The sequence below is a fragment of the Poecile atricapillus genome, chromosome 1 (genome assembly GCF_030490865.1).
Source record: "Poecile atricapillus isolate bPoeAtr1 chromosome 1, bPoeAtr1.hap1, whole genome shotgun sequence".
NCBI classification, from domain to species: Eukaryota; Metazoa; Chordata; class Aves; order Passeriformes; family Paridae; genus Poecile; species Poecile atricapillus.
In genome coordinates, this window is record NC_081249.1 from 11124597 (window position 1) to 11143981 (window position 19385).

At 37.9% G+C, this 19385-nt stretch overlaps 1 protein-coding gene across 4 annotated transcripts in view; it reads right to left on the bottom strand.

Annotated features, from left to right (window-relative positions):
- Positions 1-5608: 5608 nt before the first annotated feature.
- GK (glycerol kinase) overlaps positions 5609-19385 on the bottom strand; it is a 34737-nt gene continuing 20960 nt past the window's right edge. For 2 of the 4 annotated variants that reach the window (XM_058829618.1, XM_058829609.1), the window contains 7 exons: positions 18760-18856; positions 17087-17171; positions 13706-13826; positions 13371-13514; positions 12699-12779; positions 11183-11269; positions 5609-8048 (listed from right to left, as the gene is read on the bottom strand). In XM_058829618.1, the coding sequence (XP_058685601.1) occupies positions 8041-8048; positions 11183-11269; positions 12699-12779; positions 13371-13514; positions 13706-13826; positions 17087-17171; positions 18760-18856 (623 nt within the window). In that variant the 3' untranslated portion in view covers positions 5609-8040. Of the gene's footprint in view, positions 10364-11182; positions 11270-12698; positions 12780-13370; positions 13515-13705; positions 13827-17086; positions 17172-18759; positions 18857-19385 lie in introns of all 4 variants that reach the window. The other 2 variants (XM_058829639.1, XM_058829629.1) reach the window with 2 other exon arrangements.

A 19385-nucleotide genomic window follows, 5' to 3' on the forward strand; every position in this document is an offset into this window, starting at 1 on the left:
TCTGCTGGCCAGGGGCCATCGTGTGGGCCTGGCTTCAGCACTGAGCCTGGAAAATAGTGGAGTATTTGAAATGCAGTGTTATACAAATGCAGTGTCTCAGACACTTGTTTTTTTTTTTGCTCCCAAATGCTGTTTTCCAGTATCAGTACTCTGTTCTTGACATGATGTAAGCCAAACCTATCAAAAATCCATAAAACACTGCCCTGAACCCCAACAAACACTCAGTGTGTGGACTTTGGCAGAACTCTTGTTTAGCTCTTGCCTCTGTACAGTGTTTCTGTTGGGCTGGAGCTACACAGCCATCCAGCAAGAGAAGGGATACATGATGCTCCTGCCCTGAAACAGGAATGCTTTAACTGACACCATGTCCAGACAGAGTGATGGAGTAGATAAGCAAACCCAAAATAATAAACCAATAACTGCTAGCAGCCTTCTGAACATGTCTGTGTTGTTTGTAGTGCCAGAAGACGAGAGGCGCCTTGGAGGTGTATCTGCAAAGGTTATGGCTTTTTTAATTTCAGTCCCATGTCTTATGCTCTACAAAACTGCTAACTTCAAAGTAAAAGAGAAACAAGAGACCCATGGATCTTACATCCATTTTCTTCATTATGGAACATCAGTCTTTTCAAAGTCTAGGCAGTGTCCAAAATGAAATACTCATTGAGAGAAAGGAATTACCAATTAACTTTAATGAATACGGACTACTAGGTCAGTGTGTAACCTTGGTGCTGGAACTTCCTGTCTTTTAGGTGAAAATTCATAATATGAGCAATCTTAAGGGAATATCTGTAAACAAGAATTACCACACCACTTTTTTTTTTTTTTTTTTTATTATGAAAGACCTCACTGTCTTTCCTCCTGAGTGTTTAGTACCACACTTTAAGTGCAAACTAGTTTGGCAGTACTGATCTACAGTGTGTAAGTGAGCTGCCTGCATGCTGATGTTATCTTTGTTTCTATTGTAAGGTAGTACAGCTGTGACTCATGTTTCTGCATAAATATTTAAATTATGATTTCAACATTTTCATTTTGACAATACCGTGCCAGATGCTGCTGTGATAGTTTCAACAGATTTTGAAAAGCAAGTGGGAATAACTGATAGGCTTTCTTTAATGAAGCTATAATGAACTCTTCCAACAATTTCAGATATATCAGGGATATTCTGCAAACCAGTGTCATCCTACTGTTATGACCTTTAATTATCCTGTTGCTTGTTATAGTGATCTACTATTGTGTTACACTCTGTTCTGAACTGCTAAAATTCAGGTATGTTTTTTTCTACCTTTCCTAAGTGCTTACCTCAATACAGCGTAGCTCATCTGCACATCAAATGTGACTCAGTATTTCACATCCTCATGAATAAGCAAATAGCCTGTTTCAAGATCAGCAAATAAAATCTTCAGCACAATTATGTTTAATTTAATTTAATCATTAGTTATATTAACATGAATTGTGCTTAGCATTTCTCAATGTTACTTAACATTTCAAAGTTTGACAAACCCTGCCTTGTGTGCACTTGTTTGTTGGTGTGATATCAGAAGTCTGGTAAGAGCCAAAGTAATGATAGCATGGTCCAAAATGTGTTGCTGGGTATGGCAGCCCCTGACTTGAGCTGGAAGTTCATCAGTGAGCTGAAATCCAAAGCAGGACAAGGTGTAATTTGTTTTCTTTAAGGTTTATATATTAGAGTCACAGGATAGAGGCATCACATTGCACTTGAAGTGGTCTGCACCTTTTAGAGGACTAGAGTCCACATGAAAATAGCTTGTGTTGGTGATACATTCTTATTTCCTGGTGGAGAGACTTAAAAATACGTCTAGAAGTTTAGCTGAGAACAATATTATAGTTATCATCTTGTATTTTGCTTCACAGTGACAACATGATTCTTGCATGTTCCAGATTCTCCCCTTTTCCTCCTTTTCCTTAAAAAAACCCCAAAAATGGAGAATATCTGATGCCTCCAGTATTTCTACTGTGAGATCTCTAAAAACATTTTATTTTGTTAAAGCACTTTCTTCTGCTGAAGAGTCACTTCTTCAGAACTGTACAACTGAAGAATCAATTGCCCTTGAGAAATCAAGGTTGAAAAGCTGCACCGGTACATTCATTTCCCGAAAATGCTGTCTACAGAAGACTTGGATTTAGATTCTAGTTATAAGCTGATAGAGATTGAAGCAGTTTACATAGTTTTTCAAGTAACCTTCCTTCATATTGATGCAGCACTCGGCTTTAGTGTTTGTGGAAGAAAGTGATTTTAATACTGAAATATCATGCAGGGATGGGAATTAATATCTGTGTTATGTATCCTGTCAACTGACTCCTGGTGTTGAAGACTGAGTAGTAATAACAAAGGGATTTCTGTGCTCATAAAAGCTAAAGGCAAAGGGTTCATGGACCTGTATCACAAATAAGCTCTGTGGCAATATTTTAGCAATGGCTCCACCTGCAAGGCAACCTATGCAAGAAGGAGAGATAGAAGTGAAAGCTTAGCAAAAATAAGTAGCTGAAGTGATAGACCCCCAGCTCCTGAAGCTGTTTATGAAGTAGCAAAGGAAATGTGGGTGCTGTTGAGCACGCTAACTCATCCTCCTGCCAAAACAAACAGAATACGACTGGCTTTAGTGGTGGGAGGGGAAATGCTTGATCTAGACACTGACAAGTGATGGCCAGCGCCAGCCTGTCTGTTTTCTATTTGCACAGGACCTAGGAGCTGTGTCAGCTGATCAGGAAGCTAGAGCTGCTGGACCCTCAGTTCTCGGAGTGCCCCTGCAGAACTGAAAAGGAACAGTGTGGGAGATCCTTCCAGCTGAAGTGGATGTGCTTTGAAGGATAGTCAGAGAAGGAACTCCTAGAACAGCAGCCTCAGCAGATCTGAAGAAAAAAAACACTACAGAAAATAAAATTAATTATTCCCAAACTCGTGTCTTCCCATTACAAAAACTTAAGGAAGCCATACTTTCGTTTAAATTGCTAACTGCAATTTAACTGTGATGTCTTTGGAAACACATTATCTCATGCTTGCCTTCTAGGCTCCTTTGAACCACCTGGTGGTTTAAGTCCCTATTAAAAATAGGGTGTTAGGTTAAAGCAATCAAGGATCTGAAAAAGAGTAATTTTATTTAAACTCCCACTGCAGCTGCTTAAGAGAATATCTCCCAGGACTAAACCAAGCGAGATAACCAGCCCACACAGTCAGGCTGACTCTTCCAAAGCAAATACATACACAGGGTAACACAGTAAGACTGCCAGCTGAAGAATGTTGAAATACAACAGTGGGTGAAAGCTGGTTCATACAAACTGAACTGGTTTTGTCCAAATAAACCAGCATGGACTTTCCCCCAGCCTTTGTTCTGAGCTGGCTCAAGCCTTCAGCCTGTGCTGGGGTTGAGCTGGTGGCTGATCTAACCAGCCCCACGCACGGACCAAGGCAGGAGGCACCTCTGTCTGGGACAACCCTCTGCTCAGAGCAGGGTCAGTGAGATCAGGACCGTGTCCCATCAGGTTTTGAGTATCTTGGATGGAGATCCCACCTTTCTGAGCAACCTGCTCCCGGTGACCACCCTCAGAGTTTTCCTTTGTTTGAAGGAGGTTTCCTGCTCACTTGTGTCCTTTGTCTCTTGTTCTGTCACTGAGCACCACTGAGAAGGGTCTGGCTTTTAGTCCTTGTGTCAGGAATTTGCATCTGAGCCCTCTCCAAGTTGAATATGCCCAGGTGTCTCAACATCTCACCCATGACAAATGCTCTAACACTTTGTCTATCTCTGTGGCCACAGGTCTCTGTTGTGTCTGTGTGTCTCTCAATGTGGCAACCTCAGAGCAGGAAGCAGCACTCCAGGTATCACAGAATCAGGGAACATTTTGGGCTGGAAGGGATCTTAAATATGATGCAGTTCCAGCTGCTCTGCCATGGGCAGGGGCATTTTTCACTAGACCAGATTGCCCAAAGCCCCATCCAACCTGGCACTGAACATTTCCAGGGGTGAGGCATCCACAGCTTCTGTGGGCAACAGGTGTGAGTGAGCAGGACTGGCTGAAGGATCACCTCCCCTGACCTGCTGCTCTGCTGACCCAGCCCCAGGGGCTGTTTGCCTTCTTTGTGCAGGAAACAAAGAAGTTTTGCTGGAAACAAAGTTTCATCTTGGTGTCCATCAGGAATGCCCTGGACCTGTCCTGCAGAGCTGCTTCCCAGCAGGCTGGTCCCTGGCCTGTCCCAGTGTAGGGGTTTGCCTCTCCTGGCATGGGACTTGGCATTTCCCCTGTCAGAGCTCTGTCAGCTCCCTGCCAGCCCACTTCTCCAGCCTGTAGAGATCTCTCAGGACAGCACTGGGCCCTCTGGACAAATCACTGCAGCAATGCCCCTGTGCCATTTCCCAGCTTTAAAGGGCTGCTACTCATTTCCTCATCTTTATCTCCACAACTGATGAGTACTACCTTCCACAAATTCCAGTAATTTATATATAATATATATAGTAATTAGAAAAACATATATGTATATACAGCAATCATACTGGGCCCAGCTACAGCTCATAATGGGACAGCATTCCAATAGCTGATACAGATCTAGGGCTCTTTAGATGGAAAGATTAGAGCCTGGATGCTGACATGGATATTAAGAAGCTTGCTTATACTGCACAGAGTTCCAGTAACAGACATTGTATTAGCTTTTGCTGAAAAAAAATATTTATAAGCTTCTGAAACTAATTAAATTAATAAAATGCTAATGTCATCATATTCCAGCTTGATGAGCCATGAAATTTGAGTACATTCTTGTGCAGTGCAGCTAAGGGCAAGGTTGCAATTCTGCCATGTGAAAGGAAGACAATGGAGTCTCATGAGCAGAGAGAGAAGCCTGATATTGAGTGATAAGGTGTTAGCACAGGTTTGTGTGCTGATGTGAAATTTAAACGTATTCTTGTTTCCAGGGTGTGTGTCAGTGTGTGTGTCTTGTTTCTGACACACACAACTATTTCCATATAGGACACTAGGGATTTGCAAGGACTACAGATGAAGGCCATGTCCTTGGATCATCATGGAGCACGCACTGGATGTGTAGAAGGCAGCTGGAAGTCACAAAAAGACAGAATAAGAATCCAGCAGGTGCTCTCCTTAAATGTACCCATCAGATACATCCCATGTTCCTTTCTTAAAATAACAGAAGCACCTTCTGCTCCAAGCCACTCCCCCAGCAATGTTTGCTATTTCATGAACATTTTTTCCCCACAGCTCACAAAGGCTTTTGAATCTGTAGCAATTGCCAGATTATGGTATAAGACCAAAACCTGTTTGGTGTATTGGTCCCACCCCACCTTTGCATCAAACCTGTACTACGTCCATGTTCCTTCCTGTCGTTGTACTTGTGTTCTCCTGCTTTTTCCTGAATATGGAGGAAATGTGATTTCTAGTCCAGTCCTCGAGTCCTTGCATCACTGAAGCAGAATGCAGAAGTGCATATATTTCACCTGTACATCTGAGCAACTTAAAAAGCATGTCTCAGAGAGGCTGCTTTACTGCTTTATACACATGAGCAGTGTATACTCATGCCTCACGTAAAAGTACCAGTGACAATATGTCTGAAAGATGATGTGCAAGAACAAACCGACACCCGACATCAATTCATTTATGGTACTTTAATACCAAGTTAATGCATTTCTCAATTAAGAATTTATAAACTTGTAATTTATAAAAAAAAAAAAAAATAAATCACAGCTTCACAAAAAGCTAACTTTAACAGTTTGTCCCCTCCCCGCCAACAAGCAGTTTACAGTATAGTTCAACTATGTTGGTAGAAAGTTAACAGTGATGTGAAACTCTTAAAAAAATTTGCAACAGCAATTGAAAATAAAATAGTGATTCTTACTCAGTGAAAAATTAATAGGAATTGTGTTTCCCAGTAAAAGGTAAGTCAGAAAAGCAGCAAAAATTCCCTCTCCTACTTGTTAGATACAAGCTTTCCCCCTGCCACATTTACCATGGGCAAAGGCAACACTTCAGCATTATTCGTTCCCAGGTTCAGCACTTCAGTGGTTTTGGCAAGACTCAGGTCATATTCACAAGTCCAGAGTTTGAGGTGTGTGCTGTCCCTGCTTCCTGTGCTTCACAGGCTGCTCCACTCCTCTTCCTCGGGGTACAGTGGGATCAGAAACAGCTCAGAGTGAAGGTAAGGAGTATGAAAATTTTTCTATGGGATCATATTCTTTTTTTCACTTTTCACCTCTCCAAAACAAACTGGAAACGCCAGAAATTTGGGCTGTCACACTTTACATGTGAGTATTTACAGGAGACAGGAGAGACAGCATTTGACTGATGCTATTATATTTTCACTTGAGTACAAAATCCCTTCTCTCTGGTGAAGTTTTACATGCAACCACAGGACGAAAAATGTTCCTTCTCTATCTTCTAAGTTAAAAGTCACATTTTCAAAAGTCATTGCACTTGACAATAAAAAGGCAATTAATATGCATTTGATATTAAATATATTGTACAGACCTGAACTTCTGTGCAATTCACTGCTTCAGACATATATAACATCCTTTTAAAAACTAAGTCTCTAATCAAAGAAAAACTTTGTTAAAGACAAAAATCTTTAAGAACAAATGCACACAAAAAGCCTCTCCCTTTAATTCCTAGTGCATTTAAACACATCTTTGAAATTCTCTGTGTTGTTCCCACATTTAACCTTGCTGCCATTCCATACTGATCTAACATCATTACACAAGAACACCTTTTCCTTGACCTAACCAATAAGGCTGGCATTTGGGATGCTGTTGATAGAAAGAGAAAAGCTGAAGATAAGGTTATTACTTCACTCCTTTCATGTGGAAAACAAAAGATTTCAAAGTGGATGTGATTAATTTGTCACCATTGTCTGTAAATTCCAGTGGCCCATTTCAGATGCCAGTACTTACTCTACTGAGCCAGGGTTTTGGATTGTCCCAGCATATTTTGCAAGAACTTGCAATTAAAACTACGGACATGGAAAATGAAAGGGAGATTTTGGTCCCTGAGATATACTAAATGAAATCAAGAGCTAAAGCACTGATACTTAGTTTGTAGTGGACCCTCTTTAATGAAAACTAAGTTAGCTTCAACTTTCTTAAGTTTAACAAATAGTCACTTAAGCAGGATGACAGGATATATGCAGTATTGGTCATGAAAAGACTGTACAGTGTAGTTTGAAGAGTTATCAGTTGCTGAGGACCAAGCAGTTTTCCTGTCAATAGCACGCTGCATCAAATTTGTCTTTCCAAGCTAGCACAAAAACACAAGATGAAACATGGCCTTAACCAAAACACTATTTTCTCTCATCTCTTTAGAGGTACAACTACTTTAGGACTTGTTGTCATAAATACTTACGATGGGCCAAGTGACTACATGAGCCAGAGCCAAACCCAACTTTTTAACCTTGCAACTGAATGTTTCAGCAATACTCTGTGAATGATAGTAGCAAACTCCTCATTGCCAAACCAGTGGCAATGTGTGCTATGGTAATCCATCTTGGGCTAGTGTTTAAAAGGCTTGTACCAGGGAAGGTGTTTCAGACCAGTGGCAACTACAGTAAAACATCTTTGGCAACCATTGGCATATGAAAAGTAATTCACAGCAGCTGGAAGAATTGTAAGATGTTTATAAAATTCCATAGTGATTCATTAACTTTCTGAAGTGTGTTGCACAAAGTACCAAACTCCTGAAAAACACAGTTAAACATCTGCTATCATTACCTCAGAGACTGAAGGTTTTTCTCATATCACTTTCTCAGACAAAGCTAGGGCTTGTGAAATTTTAGAGGATGATGTGAGATAGTCCACACAAAGGTTTCCAGTGCATTTGGAGTTGATTTGGGTAAGGGAACAGAGTAATGAAGGGCTCAAGACTGAATTTTCAGTGCACCGGGAAGTTACGCAGGGACAGGTGACAGATGGATTCATGAATAGATTGAACCACAAAGGTAATATGATCACGTTGGTGGTGGAATCTCTTCAGACAACAAAACAAACCGAAACAAAAAAAATCAGCTGCATCCAGTGAGTCCATTAAGTAGCATCATTTACCTTAAATAAAAAATGTGTGCATTAGGAACACAGAACTGATTCTAAAACATTAGTAACACTCTATAACACAGGTGAGCTGTAAGACAAATTCTTACACCAACTTTTGTTTTCAACTACTGCAATTATAAATTAGATGTGTCTTGTGACACCAGGTAAGCCAGCTCTGAAGTCTGTGGGATGTGCACAGCAGGGGAGCAGAGACCACACTACTAAGGTGGGTAAATTTTTAACAAGTAGAAGAATCGAAAGAAGATAATTTAAGCTTATTTTTTTCTAAATATGAGCTCAACTTTCAGAAATTTGGAAAATATTATTGAAATTATCTTGCAGAACTGCACAGTGATCCCTATATATAAATTAGTATGCAATTTGACAGTAACAATCACAACACAAGAAGCTAAAAACAAAAAATAGAATCCTAAAAAATACCACAGAGGGTATTTAAACAGGTAGAATATGGTTTTGCTATTAGCACTGATGTCTCAGCCTGTGAGAATAAAAATAACTTTATGCCCCAGATGCCACATAAGACCCCACATATAGCTAATGCCCACTATATCTCACTTGAGAGATGCCAATTTAAGCCTACAAAAGCATTTATTTAAGTTTGAGTCTAATAGAATATAGGATCAGTTTCAGTTAACTCTTATGCACCCCCAGAGGGAAAAAAAAAAAGAAAAAAAAAAAGGTACAGCCATGTAATATATTGAAATCTCTCTGATGTCTACTTTCAAAGCACGTGTGAAAAAAACAGCATAAGGACTTCAGTTGTTATACACAGCTTGCTTCAATAGTGAAATAATCCCGTCCATTTCTCTCCAGGAGAGAAAAATGAGGATCATAAAATAAGGTACAAATAATTGGCCTGATTTTGAGGCAATTATGAAATGGTATAATTAAATAGAGTATTGTTCGGTCATCAGATGCCACATGAAAAGGCAGCTTAGCAGTTTTGTAAATGGGATTTTGCTATGCTAGTGTTCTCTATTCTGGCACAGCAGATTTTTCCTTCACATTTCAGTAGCTGTAAAATCCTGGTCCTGCCCTAAAGAGAAGTGTTCAACATCAGCACTGTTGCTATGCAAGACTTAGTGCTGTTTCAGCACATGAAGGATGAATTCAATCCTTCCTAAATTTAATCCTCAAACCTACAACTCTGATGACTACATTGGAGTTACAGTGTTGCACTAAAAGATAAAATGTAACAAATCAATTAAATGGAATTTATGCACTGAATTGGGGAAAACCGGGTCAACAAGTTCTAGCTTTTAAAAACAAAAGGATATTTACCAGAGCAAGTGTCTAAGGGGGCAGCAGCCATGCTCCATTGACAATGCAAATTCTGTATCTCATGTCCTACACTAACGCACAGCTAGGCAAAACTACAACCTGTACGTAACATCACTGCTGCTGTTCCTCTTGAGACCTCATCACTCTTAAAACAAAGAACAGGAAATTTCTCACAACTTCTCTTCCCAAGCTTACCATGTAAATAGTAATGCAATATATTAATATATAAAGTAATTATACTGGTATGTGTAACAACTATAGACATAGTAACAGTAACCATATTGACAGTTACTGGCACCTGAAAACAAGGTCAGAAATGGGTTCTAAAGGCCACAGTGAGTTGAGATGAATATGTTTACCAGTTGTGGGTCAGAAAGGCACTGACAAGCTTAAAGAAAGGAGAAAAAGAATTTTTTTTTTCTTATGAGTTCCAGCAAGTTTAGTATGAGTGCAAGTTTAATATGCAGGTTACTGATTGTTTTTAAAAAGCAATCCCAGAATTTAAGTTGCTTATTTGCTCATTTATCATTGATTTTCCATATTATTTTAGGTACTTACTACATGGTGAAGCACCTGACCTGGAATTTATATTCATGTTACTTTATTCAGCTTGTTAAAAATTTACCCACTTATTCACAGCTGGTTTTATTTTATTCTTCATAATATAGAGCTTTCTCACTCACAGATACATTCCAGAGTTAGTAAATCACTGTCAATCCATTTGTTCATTTTGGCTTTTGCCTAGAACTTATTTAGTTTGATTTTAGTTCTCCTACAAGCTGCAACCATCTCTTCCATGCAAGGAAAAGTATAATTGAATAGTTAATTCATGCTGAATGAGTAGAAACAAAATACAAACGCATCACCACAGGAGCATGCTAGAGTCCTCAACTGTCTGTTTATTTAACATGCCCTGCCTATCCCTCCAAAACCAAAACAAAAAAAAGAAAACTAAACAACCCCAAAATAGCTTACTAAGCAGCAACAATGCCTATACTGTAAAATACTTACTCTGGAATGAAATTCTGTGACAAGGAATAAATGACATCATCAAATAAGCTTCCTTTTCTTACCGTAAGAATATCTTATTGAAATGTCTTACTTCAGGCATAAGTAACTAACACTGTCATCTATATTTAAGAGTTTTCTTTTAAAATAAATTGTATATTAACAGGTTGAAGATGCATCTTCATTGCATATGCACACAGTCCCTTCCCTGTTATGCAGCTAAGCCTTTTAGGGTCTCTTCTTTTTAGAAATAAATTAATTTATCCATCAAAAGCAAAGTACAAGAAGAATGTTTTATAGATTTAGTAGATGAAGATTTCTAACAATACAATAGTTTCAAGGGGTCCAGAAAAATCAAATGGGTGAATGAAGCCTTTCAGGGACAGAAGAAAAAGTTTTCACTTAATTTAAAAAAGATCCTCTAAATAATTAAAAATAATGCAAGAAGAAATACAGGATAAAGGATGGAACCTTATTCTATCTGCCATGAACAGTGTAAAGCAGGCAATGTGTAACTCTGCTAGGCTGCTCCAACCTGTGTCCCTTTTATAAACTGTGTGCAATCTGTGCAGACAGACAAAGGGAGGGAGAGTTCAAGGTTTCATGTGCATCCAACAACCACAAATTTAATGGCACATGAGGATGGATTTGAGATGGCATTCCTTTGGTTCCCTTAGGTACATTATGCTTGATTCACACCCTTGAACGTTTGTGTGCATGAACAACAAAAAGCATCAGTCATTTTTGCTAGAAACAAAAAGACGGAATACAAAAAACCCAAAACTTAAAATAGTGCAGATAGTTTTTAAAATGATCTAGTTCAAATAATAACTAACCTGAGATGTACCTTGATCCGATTAATATTACCATGCTACTCATAATAAAAATACCCAAAGGCAGATTACAGAAGATACTAATGTCACCTGATGGCATCCAGGGGACGATGTTTCCAGTCAGGCAAATCAAAAGAGAAATATATATATAAATTGCAATATATGTGTTAAATATAAATATGAAAAGAAAAAAGTAACAAATGTAGTGACATTTGCAGAAGAATTAAAAAAGTATTATGCATAAACCCTCTAATAATTCAAAACAGGTTCTGTCTGTAAGAGTTCAAGTCCAAATACCACTGTCAGTACTATTTAGATTGGGCACATTCCTAGTACTCTCCAATTCTAACCTAACCCTAAAGTATCAAAGAACTAAGGAAAATAACATTTTCCCCCAGGTGTTAGACCAGAAAATCACTAAAGTAAGTCTTGATAAACTTATCTCTTCACAAAAACTAAAGAAAAAAAAATCTAGATTTATTTACTGCAAGGCTGAATTTTTTATCCTAGTAAGATAAGCTTCAGGTTAGATGTAAGGGTACTAAATCATAAAGGTCAATACTGAAGAGAATTGTATTGCTCACGTTAAGTTATCTGTTTCCTTTCCCAACAGCCCTGGCAGAATTGTTTGTAAACCACAGTTTTAAATAAAATATTTAAACCAACATATAGGACAGCAAAAGGAAAATTTTAGCTTTCAAGAAGAAAGTGGCCATAAGCAGCTGGAGGGCTCCAATTGTGGATTTTGGATTGTGGGGGAAGTTTAAATTTTGAGGATTGTTTACTTAATACTTTGCATTTTGATAGTTTTTCCAATAAAAGAGAAATTAAATGAAGCCCATAAATCATTGATGTGTTACACTGTTACTCGGGACTAAAAACTTATCCCTAAAGAGTACTAAAATAAAAGTTCAAATTATAAGTCACAGGAAGACTGCAGATTTAATTTAATTCAGTGACAGATGAGAAAGCACCCTATCTCAGAAGAAAGATCTTGTTCAGTCCCACAAAAGGGTTTTTATATTTTCTGTATGTAAACAATAGGTCTGTGTAATTCTTTGTCTGTCTAATTTACTTCATGGTAACTCCTAGCTCTAACCCCCTATGGGTCAAATAGATTTTGATGTGGATATCAATTCCTTCTTCCTACACAGCAAATAATGAAGGCAAGACACAGCAAGTTAAACCACAGGATGGAATTTTCTCCTTTGCAGCATGAGGTCATGGTATAAAGTTTACGAAGTGCCTGTGCTCCAAGCATTGTGCTGTATCTCGTCTGGCAGGTGAGATTTTTTCTCTTGCAAACCAGTGCCATTCTGCAAAACCTGCAGCTATTCAGGAGGATGACCCAGCTGTCTGTTTTCCTGCTTTGTTTCCACAGTGGATTTAAGTACTGGCCTTTAAATCACTCTACTGGTCCAGAGATGGTATGAACAGAAAAGGTCAACAAAAGCAAGATGAGCTACCTTGGTTAACTGGCTAATTAATATTACTTGACCATCATTAAGTTTTGATTTACCATTTGAAGGACTGTCAGATGTCTCCCATTCCATAGACTTCATCACAGCTTTCTTCCACCTGGCATAGCGATATTCACTTTCTGAAATTAAGAAATCAGAAAACAAAAAAGCCTCACAATGCATAGGAATACAACCACAAGTATTTAAGAACCAGATACAACAATATGAGTTTTTCACTCTTTTAAACAGTATCATTTGTTCGCACAGAGAAAGTAGTATAAAATTCTTTTCTGAATATAAAAAACTACACCCCAAACCCCACAGTTATGCATAGTAAGAAGAAATAAAAGAAATTTTCTTCATGTTCACCAATAAGATTTACAAGCAGGACAAAATGAAGCAATTATGTAGAAACCCTTCCCTTCAAATGCTGTTTTGAAGTAGGGATTTTAGAAGTAGTTATAATCAAAATGGTAAGACAAAATTATGTACCAAAAATTAAGAAATAATTGAAAAGACAAAAAAGCATTTATCTTGCACAGGGATTAATTATGTCAAGTACATACTTTCCATCTCTACAAGCACTTAAGAAATTATGAGAAAGATAGCTAGCTAAAAAGCAGGAATTAATGTAGGCTTTTTAAAGCCAAAAGAAGAGTACCAAAAACCAGTCCTGTCAACATCTGTGAAAAAAATCAGTTTGCAACTCAGATAACTTGAAAAGGTTTTACCCTCTGGGTTGATCTGTGGTTCAAATCGTTCACATGTCACTGCCGTAAAGTCTCCAGGATTCAGACTCCAAACTCCAACACCTTCTGCAGCTCCTGCTGCTATAGCAGCTCCTAAAGCTGTCGTTTCAGGCATTGACGGCTTTACTGAAGCAAAACACAGAGATGACCACATTGATTTTTAATGGAAGTCACCTTGATGACATCAGAACTAAAGACTGACATATCTATCAAGATACAGCAACAAAGCAAGCTACCCAATTTGCTCTCAACAGCCATTACAAACTAATGTTGCTTCCAGCATTATAAAGAAAGCAGGAGCTGTAAATTCATCTTACCTACTGGAATACAGAGAATGTCTGATTGGAGTTGCATGAGGATTTTGTTATTGGTCATTCCTCCATCTACTTGTAACTGACTTAGTGGAATCCCACAGTCCTTGTTCATGGCATCTAGAATCTTAAATAAGAATAATACATGTTACAATTTAATTGCACAGAAATCTCTGATACCCTCTGAGAGTAAAACACTGATACTACAGCACTTGCTGAAGAGGGTTAAGTAGATCATTCCTCTCCCCTATGTATTAAAAGGCAAAACAGATGTAATGATAACACAGTTTTGTTTAATATACAGCATGTGCATTCTCTTCATTATAGAAATTCTAATGTAGGTCACCTTTCTCCTCGGGTGTTCTAGGTGTAGTTTTTGTGCTACTTATGTGGCCTGAGAAGAATTTTAGAGAAAAGCTGATGAGAACATTTATCAAAGCTAACAAAAGAAGCAGCAATAATAAATGGAGTCCTTCAGTTGATCATCCTTTGTCTAGATACCTTCTCTAATTTGATGGATTAAAGAACTGAAGAATTAAAACATTTGAACTAGCAACCTAGACTTTTCAATAAGAACTGAGGAATGTTGACATGTTTTGAAAGAGCAGCCTTTTCAAATATTTTCAATTAGTTGTTGAAAACTGAGAATTTAATATCAAACAAGACAGCAAAAATAAACTATCAGTGTAATTTTTTGTAAAATTAGGTTTCCTTCTTTTGGGCACAGTCTGTAGCTGAAAAGTGTTGAAGTGTTTGCAAGGGGTAATTAACTAAGATGGAGTATTTAATTCACTGATACCTCTCAATATGCTTTTTAGAGGGTTTCCTTAAAAACATAAGACTTGCCTCAAATCTTACTGGTTAACTGGGAACACTATGGCATTACCCCACAATCACCATTAAATACAGAACAGTGTTTTTTCTAGGGTTTTGTAAAAGCAGTCAGTTAAATGTCTCATTTACATTCTGTAAGGTTAGTGCACAATTTTTGTTGACAAGTTAGGCATTAACAACTCCAGAATGATCTGCTCTCTGTAATTTTTCAGTGTATTTAAATAAAAAAGAGGTGTGTTTTTCTCAGCTTTAAATTACAAAGCAACACAGACCACAAAAAAAGACCAAAACTACAATGCATTCTGCCCAGTTCTGTAGCTCACAAAGTACCAAGTAATACAATATTTACCAGGAAAAGTCAACATGCTGTTTAAAAAAGAGCCAAAAAATTGTAGGCTTGCAAGACAGTGAAAACTACATGGAGATGAACTATCCAGGAGATTCTCCCAGCTTCCAGAAAGTATGCCAGCAAAGTTCCTTTTCAGAAAAATCTTTAAGGGAACTAAAGAAACTGCCCAGGATAAATAAAGGTTAAAAATTACAAGGTAAGAAGAGCAAGGTCAGTTTTCATGATGGCAGCATCTGCCTATGGCCGTGAACTTTTCAATGCACTAGAAATAAATTGGAAACCAGGATTCTTGCACAAAGTTTGCTGGCAGTACTCTAATAGTACCTATTTCCTTCACATAAATTATTTTACATTTGTCTAAGGTGATATTATCTTCCTTTTTTACCATTTGTAAATTCAGCACCATTGGAGGCTCTGGGTGTGTTTACCACTGTGTAAGAGCATGTTGGATCAGCATGCACTCAGCATAGGTTAAAATAATGAAAAGAATGCTAGAAGTCATGAAGGGTTGAAGGAATAAAACAAATCATGGTCATGCTGCTGCTATCTCAATTGGATGGAGGTTGGAAGAAGAACAGGGATCCAAGTATGCAGATTTTGCCTAATGACAGCATTGTATAGCTCTTGGAACTGAAAAATTGCTTATTTTTCCAAAATGCCTTCTGGAAAAAAAAACTTAACAAGTGTCATCTGTCTGTATAAGGAAGAAACTTTTTGAATAACAAGGTACTCAGAAGAAATGAATGTCACAAACAGGCAAGAACTCCAATGAGGGTGACATTTGAGGGTTTTCCTTAAGACTTCCCCTTTCACTGGAATTGAAAGAACTTTGTTTTTGACAAAGCAGAACTAATAATGTATCTTTAGAAAGCATACATATATTTTACCTGTGTCACTAGGATTTAATCTGTTCATTTAAGAGTGTCCAGTGCCTGATCAGGCACTCCTGTCATTGTGATAAAATCAGACAGACTGAAGTATGGGGAAGTGTTAGATCTGTTCAAACAGTGAACTTCACCCTCACTCAGTCTGACAGCTTTATTTCCCTCTCTCCCGCTCCCAACCACATGCCCTGCCTTGCATTCTGACATTTGCTGAATGACTCTGTGAGACAGCTGAGGTCATTAATCCAGCAGAAAAATAGCCCAGCAAAAAAAGGGATAATTTTCTGCTGGAAAGTTCACTGAGCTGTCACATGAGAGAGAATGGATGGGAGGATGGACAAGGAAAGAGGAGCAGACAACAAATCAGTTCAGTTGCCTGTAGCTTTACCCTGACTTCTAGTACAAGAATCAGAAAATTAGGATGCTACTTCCAATTTCCTTCATAACCTTCTGAGGACTCAAGAGGCTGTCAGGACAGCTTCAAAAGCAGAAGCCTTGGTGAAATTTCTGTCAGTCTTTTTCAGTGAGTACTTCACTCCATGTCACTACAGAAACAGCATACTGCTTCCCTCATCTTACATGGTTTGAGCAGGATGCTATTTTAAAAATCAGTATGTTTAAATAACAGCAGTTTAATTCACGTGATCAAATTAAGGCTTGACTGTTATCCTGGTCTAGGGATTATATTTCCTCCTGTATTTGCACAGAACCCAAGGACTGCAAACACTAGGAGGAGTAGATGGTGATATAAAGATTCAATGCTCATACTGATATCAGCCTCTTTGATTTGGCTGTGGGATTCATTTCCTCTGTGAGAATTTTGGTTGGCTGTTACTGAATGCCAGCTGAGGCAGTGAAGGATGGAACAGGCAGGAAGTGAAGCCAGATTTCCCTTGGTATGTTTACTGCTGTCTTGCTTTAAACTCCTTTTTGTTCTTGTGTACCAAAAAGCGACATAAGTCATTTCTGTCACAGCAGACCAGAAAGTGTCATTTCCTACACTAATGGAACTTTGTAGGCATGTCACTGGCCCTGCCATTTTAAACATTCTATGTTCTGCCCCTCAAAATATTCACAAAATATGTTCAACTGATTTTACATGCTGATAAAAAGCAGCATTACCAGTCCAAAAAAATGTACCACTCAATTTTAGCTAAGTCCACAGCAGCTGTTTTTCAACATTAGCAACAAGCAAGGACAAGAACAGCATCCAAATACAATGTAAAGCATATGACTAATCTTCATTAAATCTTTTAAATCTCCTCTTTTTCTGAAGAGCAACAGCTCCTGTTATCACACTAAGTTACAATTTGCCTTTACCTCTCGTGTTTGAAAGCAGACTGCTTCTAGTGCAGCAAAGGCGATGTGGTTTTTATTAGTAAACTGAGTAAGGCCACAGATGATACTGTTGAAGAGAGAAAAAACCCAATTAGGACATTCTTCTTTGTCAGACATAAACCTATACTTCACACCTAGGACTTCTAACTCAAATCTCATTCAGTTTCATAGTATGAAGACTACTTTTTAATATTAAAAACCTTGTTTTTCTTTAATCTAAAGTCTTGCATTTTCCTGACAAGATGCTTTCAGGATCCAATCAATACAGTTGCCATAAATCATCCACACACATCCACAAACACCCCACAAATTCTAGTCTGTCTTTAAGAAAATAAAAAAAATTATTGACGCTGATTTCTCTTTAAAAATGAGATAAATTATCACTAAAATCTTAATAAATTCTCTAATGCTTTCAGTTCTTAAGGAAAAGCCCATATGGGTCAATGCTGTTTTCTAAAATGTTTGAAATTGTTTTCAGGTCTAGTCTGATCTTTAGTTGCTTCTGAACCTTCAAAGAGATTTTTGGGCAGGGGAATTATCCTACAGCTGAATTCTGACAATGTACTCTGAACAGCAGAGCAAATAACCATCTTTTATTCTATTTCAACAGCTGAGGAGCAGCACGGTACTACACAGAAATACTGCAGGATACATGCAAGTTCAAAGATATTAAAGAACATTTTTCATTGTTACCATTCCAAAAATCAGTTTTTAACCATTAAAAAGTTAAGTACTGTGATACGAAAAATTGTAAAAACATCTAACTCAGATTTTTCTTTTTCTTTTTCCTTAAAGAAAAAGATACATACAAAAAGCATCTGATTTCTAAAGATGCAGCTGCTTGAAGCCTTGGGAACAAGTTAGCCTTTAAGACTTCTTTTTCTACTCTAGAAAAGTTATTTTTTAATTGTATTTGTTATGCTAACATGACTGTAGAGCATTTTGTGGTTCCAACAGTAAGCAAGCTCACAACAGCAGAAAACACAAATGAAAACCTACTGTTTAACTTTTACCAAGCGGTTGAGTCTGAACTACCAGGAAAGGGACGGGAAAAAAGGAGTAGAAAAGAATTTTCAATAGATTGCAAAGGGAGCTGTTTACAAGGAGAAGGAGGTAAAGTGGGAAGGAATTACATAGCCTGAAACTGAACTCAAAACCACAAATTAAATATTCCTCCTTTACTAATTTTGTTGCCTGACAGCTCACAGGAATGCAGACCTCTTCTTTTACTTTAGTGAGATAAAAACCCTTTCAAAACCAGAAATTGTTTTCCTGCCCTGCTGCCCCACACCTCTTTTTTTTTTTCTTTCTTTTCTTTCAGTTTTTTATCGCTTTTTTGGTGGGTTTTTTTGTTGTTTGTTTGTTTGCTTGGTTTTTTTTTTTTTTTTTTTTGCTTTTTTGAGGAGGGGGACAAGGAGAGGTGAAGAGGATGAATAGTTGGTCTAGCTAATCCTTCCTTTCCTCCCAGTAGCAGTTGCTGTTTTGAACAGGTTAAATATACAACAGAAACACAGTAGCTCATGAAAGTACCACAGGGAATGATGTATCCGGACACATCAAGGCAACAAAAATGACAGCTTCACATACCTGGATGGAATGGTATTTATAAAATGATTAAATCCCTCTGCAAATGCAGTGTTCAGTCAGATCCTTACCCCCTTGCACTGGGTTCCCAGTATGGTGCGTACAGTCCTGAAAATGCTGGCACAAAGTAGCAGCCATAAGAAGTTCCCACCTCTGCAGCCAGTTGTTCTAATGCACACACAAAACACTTACTTAGCTTTTCCCAACTATACCAACACCTAAGTACAGCACTTAAAAGTGTTATTATTTAATCAAGAAAAATATTCAGGATATCTTAGGTAGCTACAAACATAATCCAGCCATGTATACAACTAGAAAATACAACTAATGCTGGCACTCTGCTTCTTGTTAACCAGTTTTCATTTTGTAACAGTGCGAACAGAAGATGGAGCATAGGAAATTGTGGGAAATGCAAAATCAAAACTGAAACCCAAAACCGTGTACTCAATATTCTAACCTAGATTTTGTAAGGTTTTCAAATGTTATCTGTCATGTGGATAAAGAATGCAACCTTCAAAGCAGTCCGAAAGGTCACACTTTACTTACATTTAAGTCAAGGCAAGCAAGTGAAACTGGATCAAGACCAAAGGGAGTTAAGAACTAAATTCTCATTAATTTCAAATGGATTTAGAGCTCCAAATTGTCAGCTTATGTATTTAATCACAAGGCCAGCTAGAAGGAAATCTAGATAGGAAAG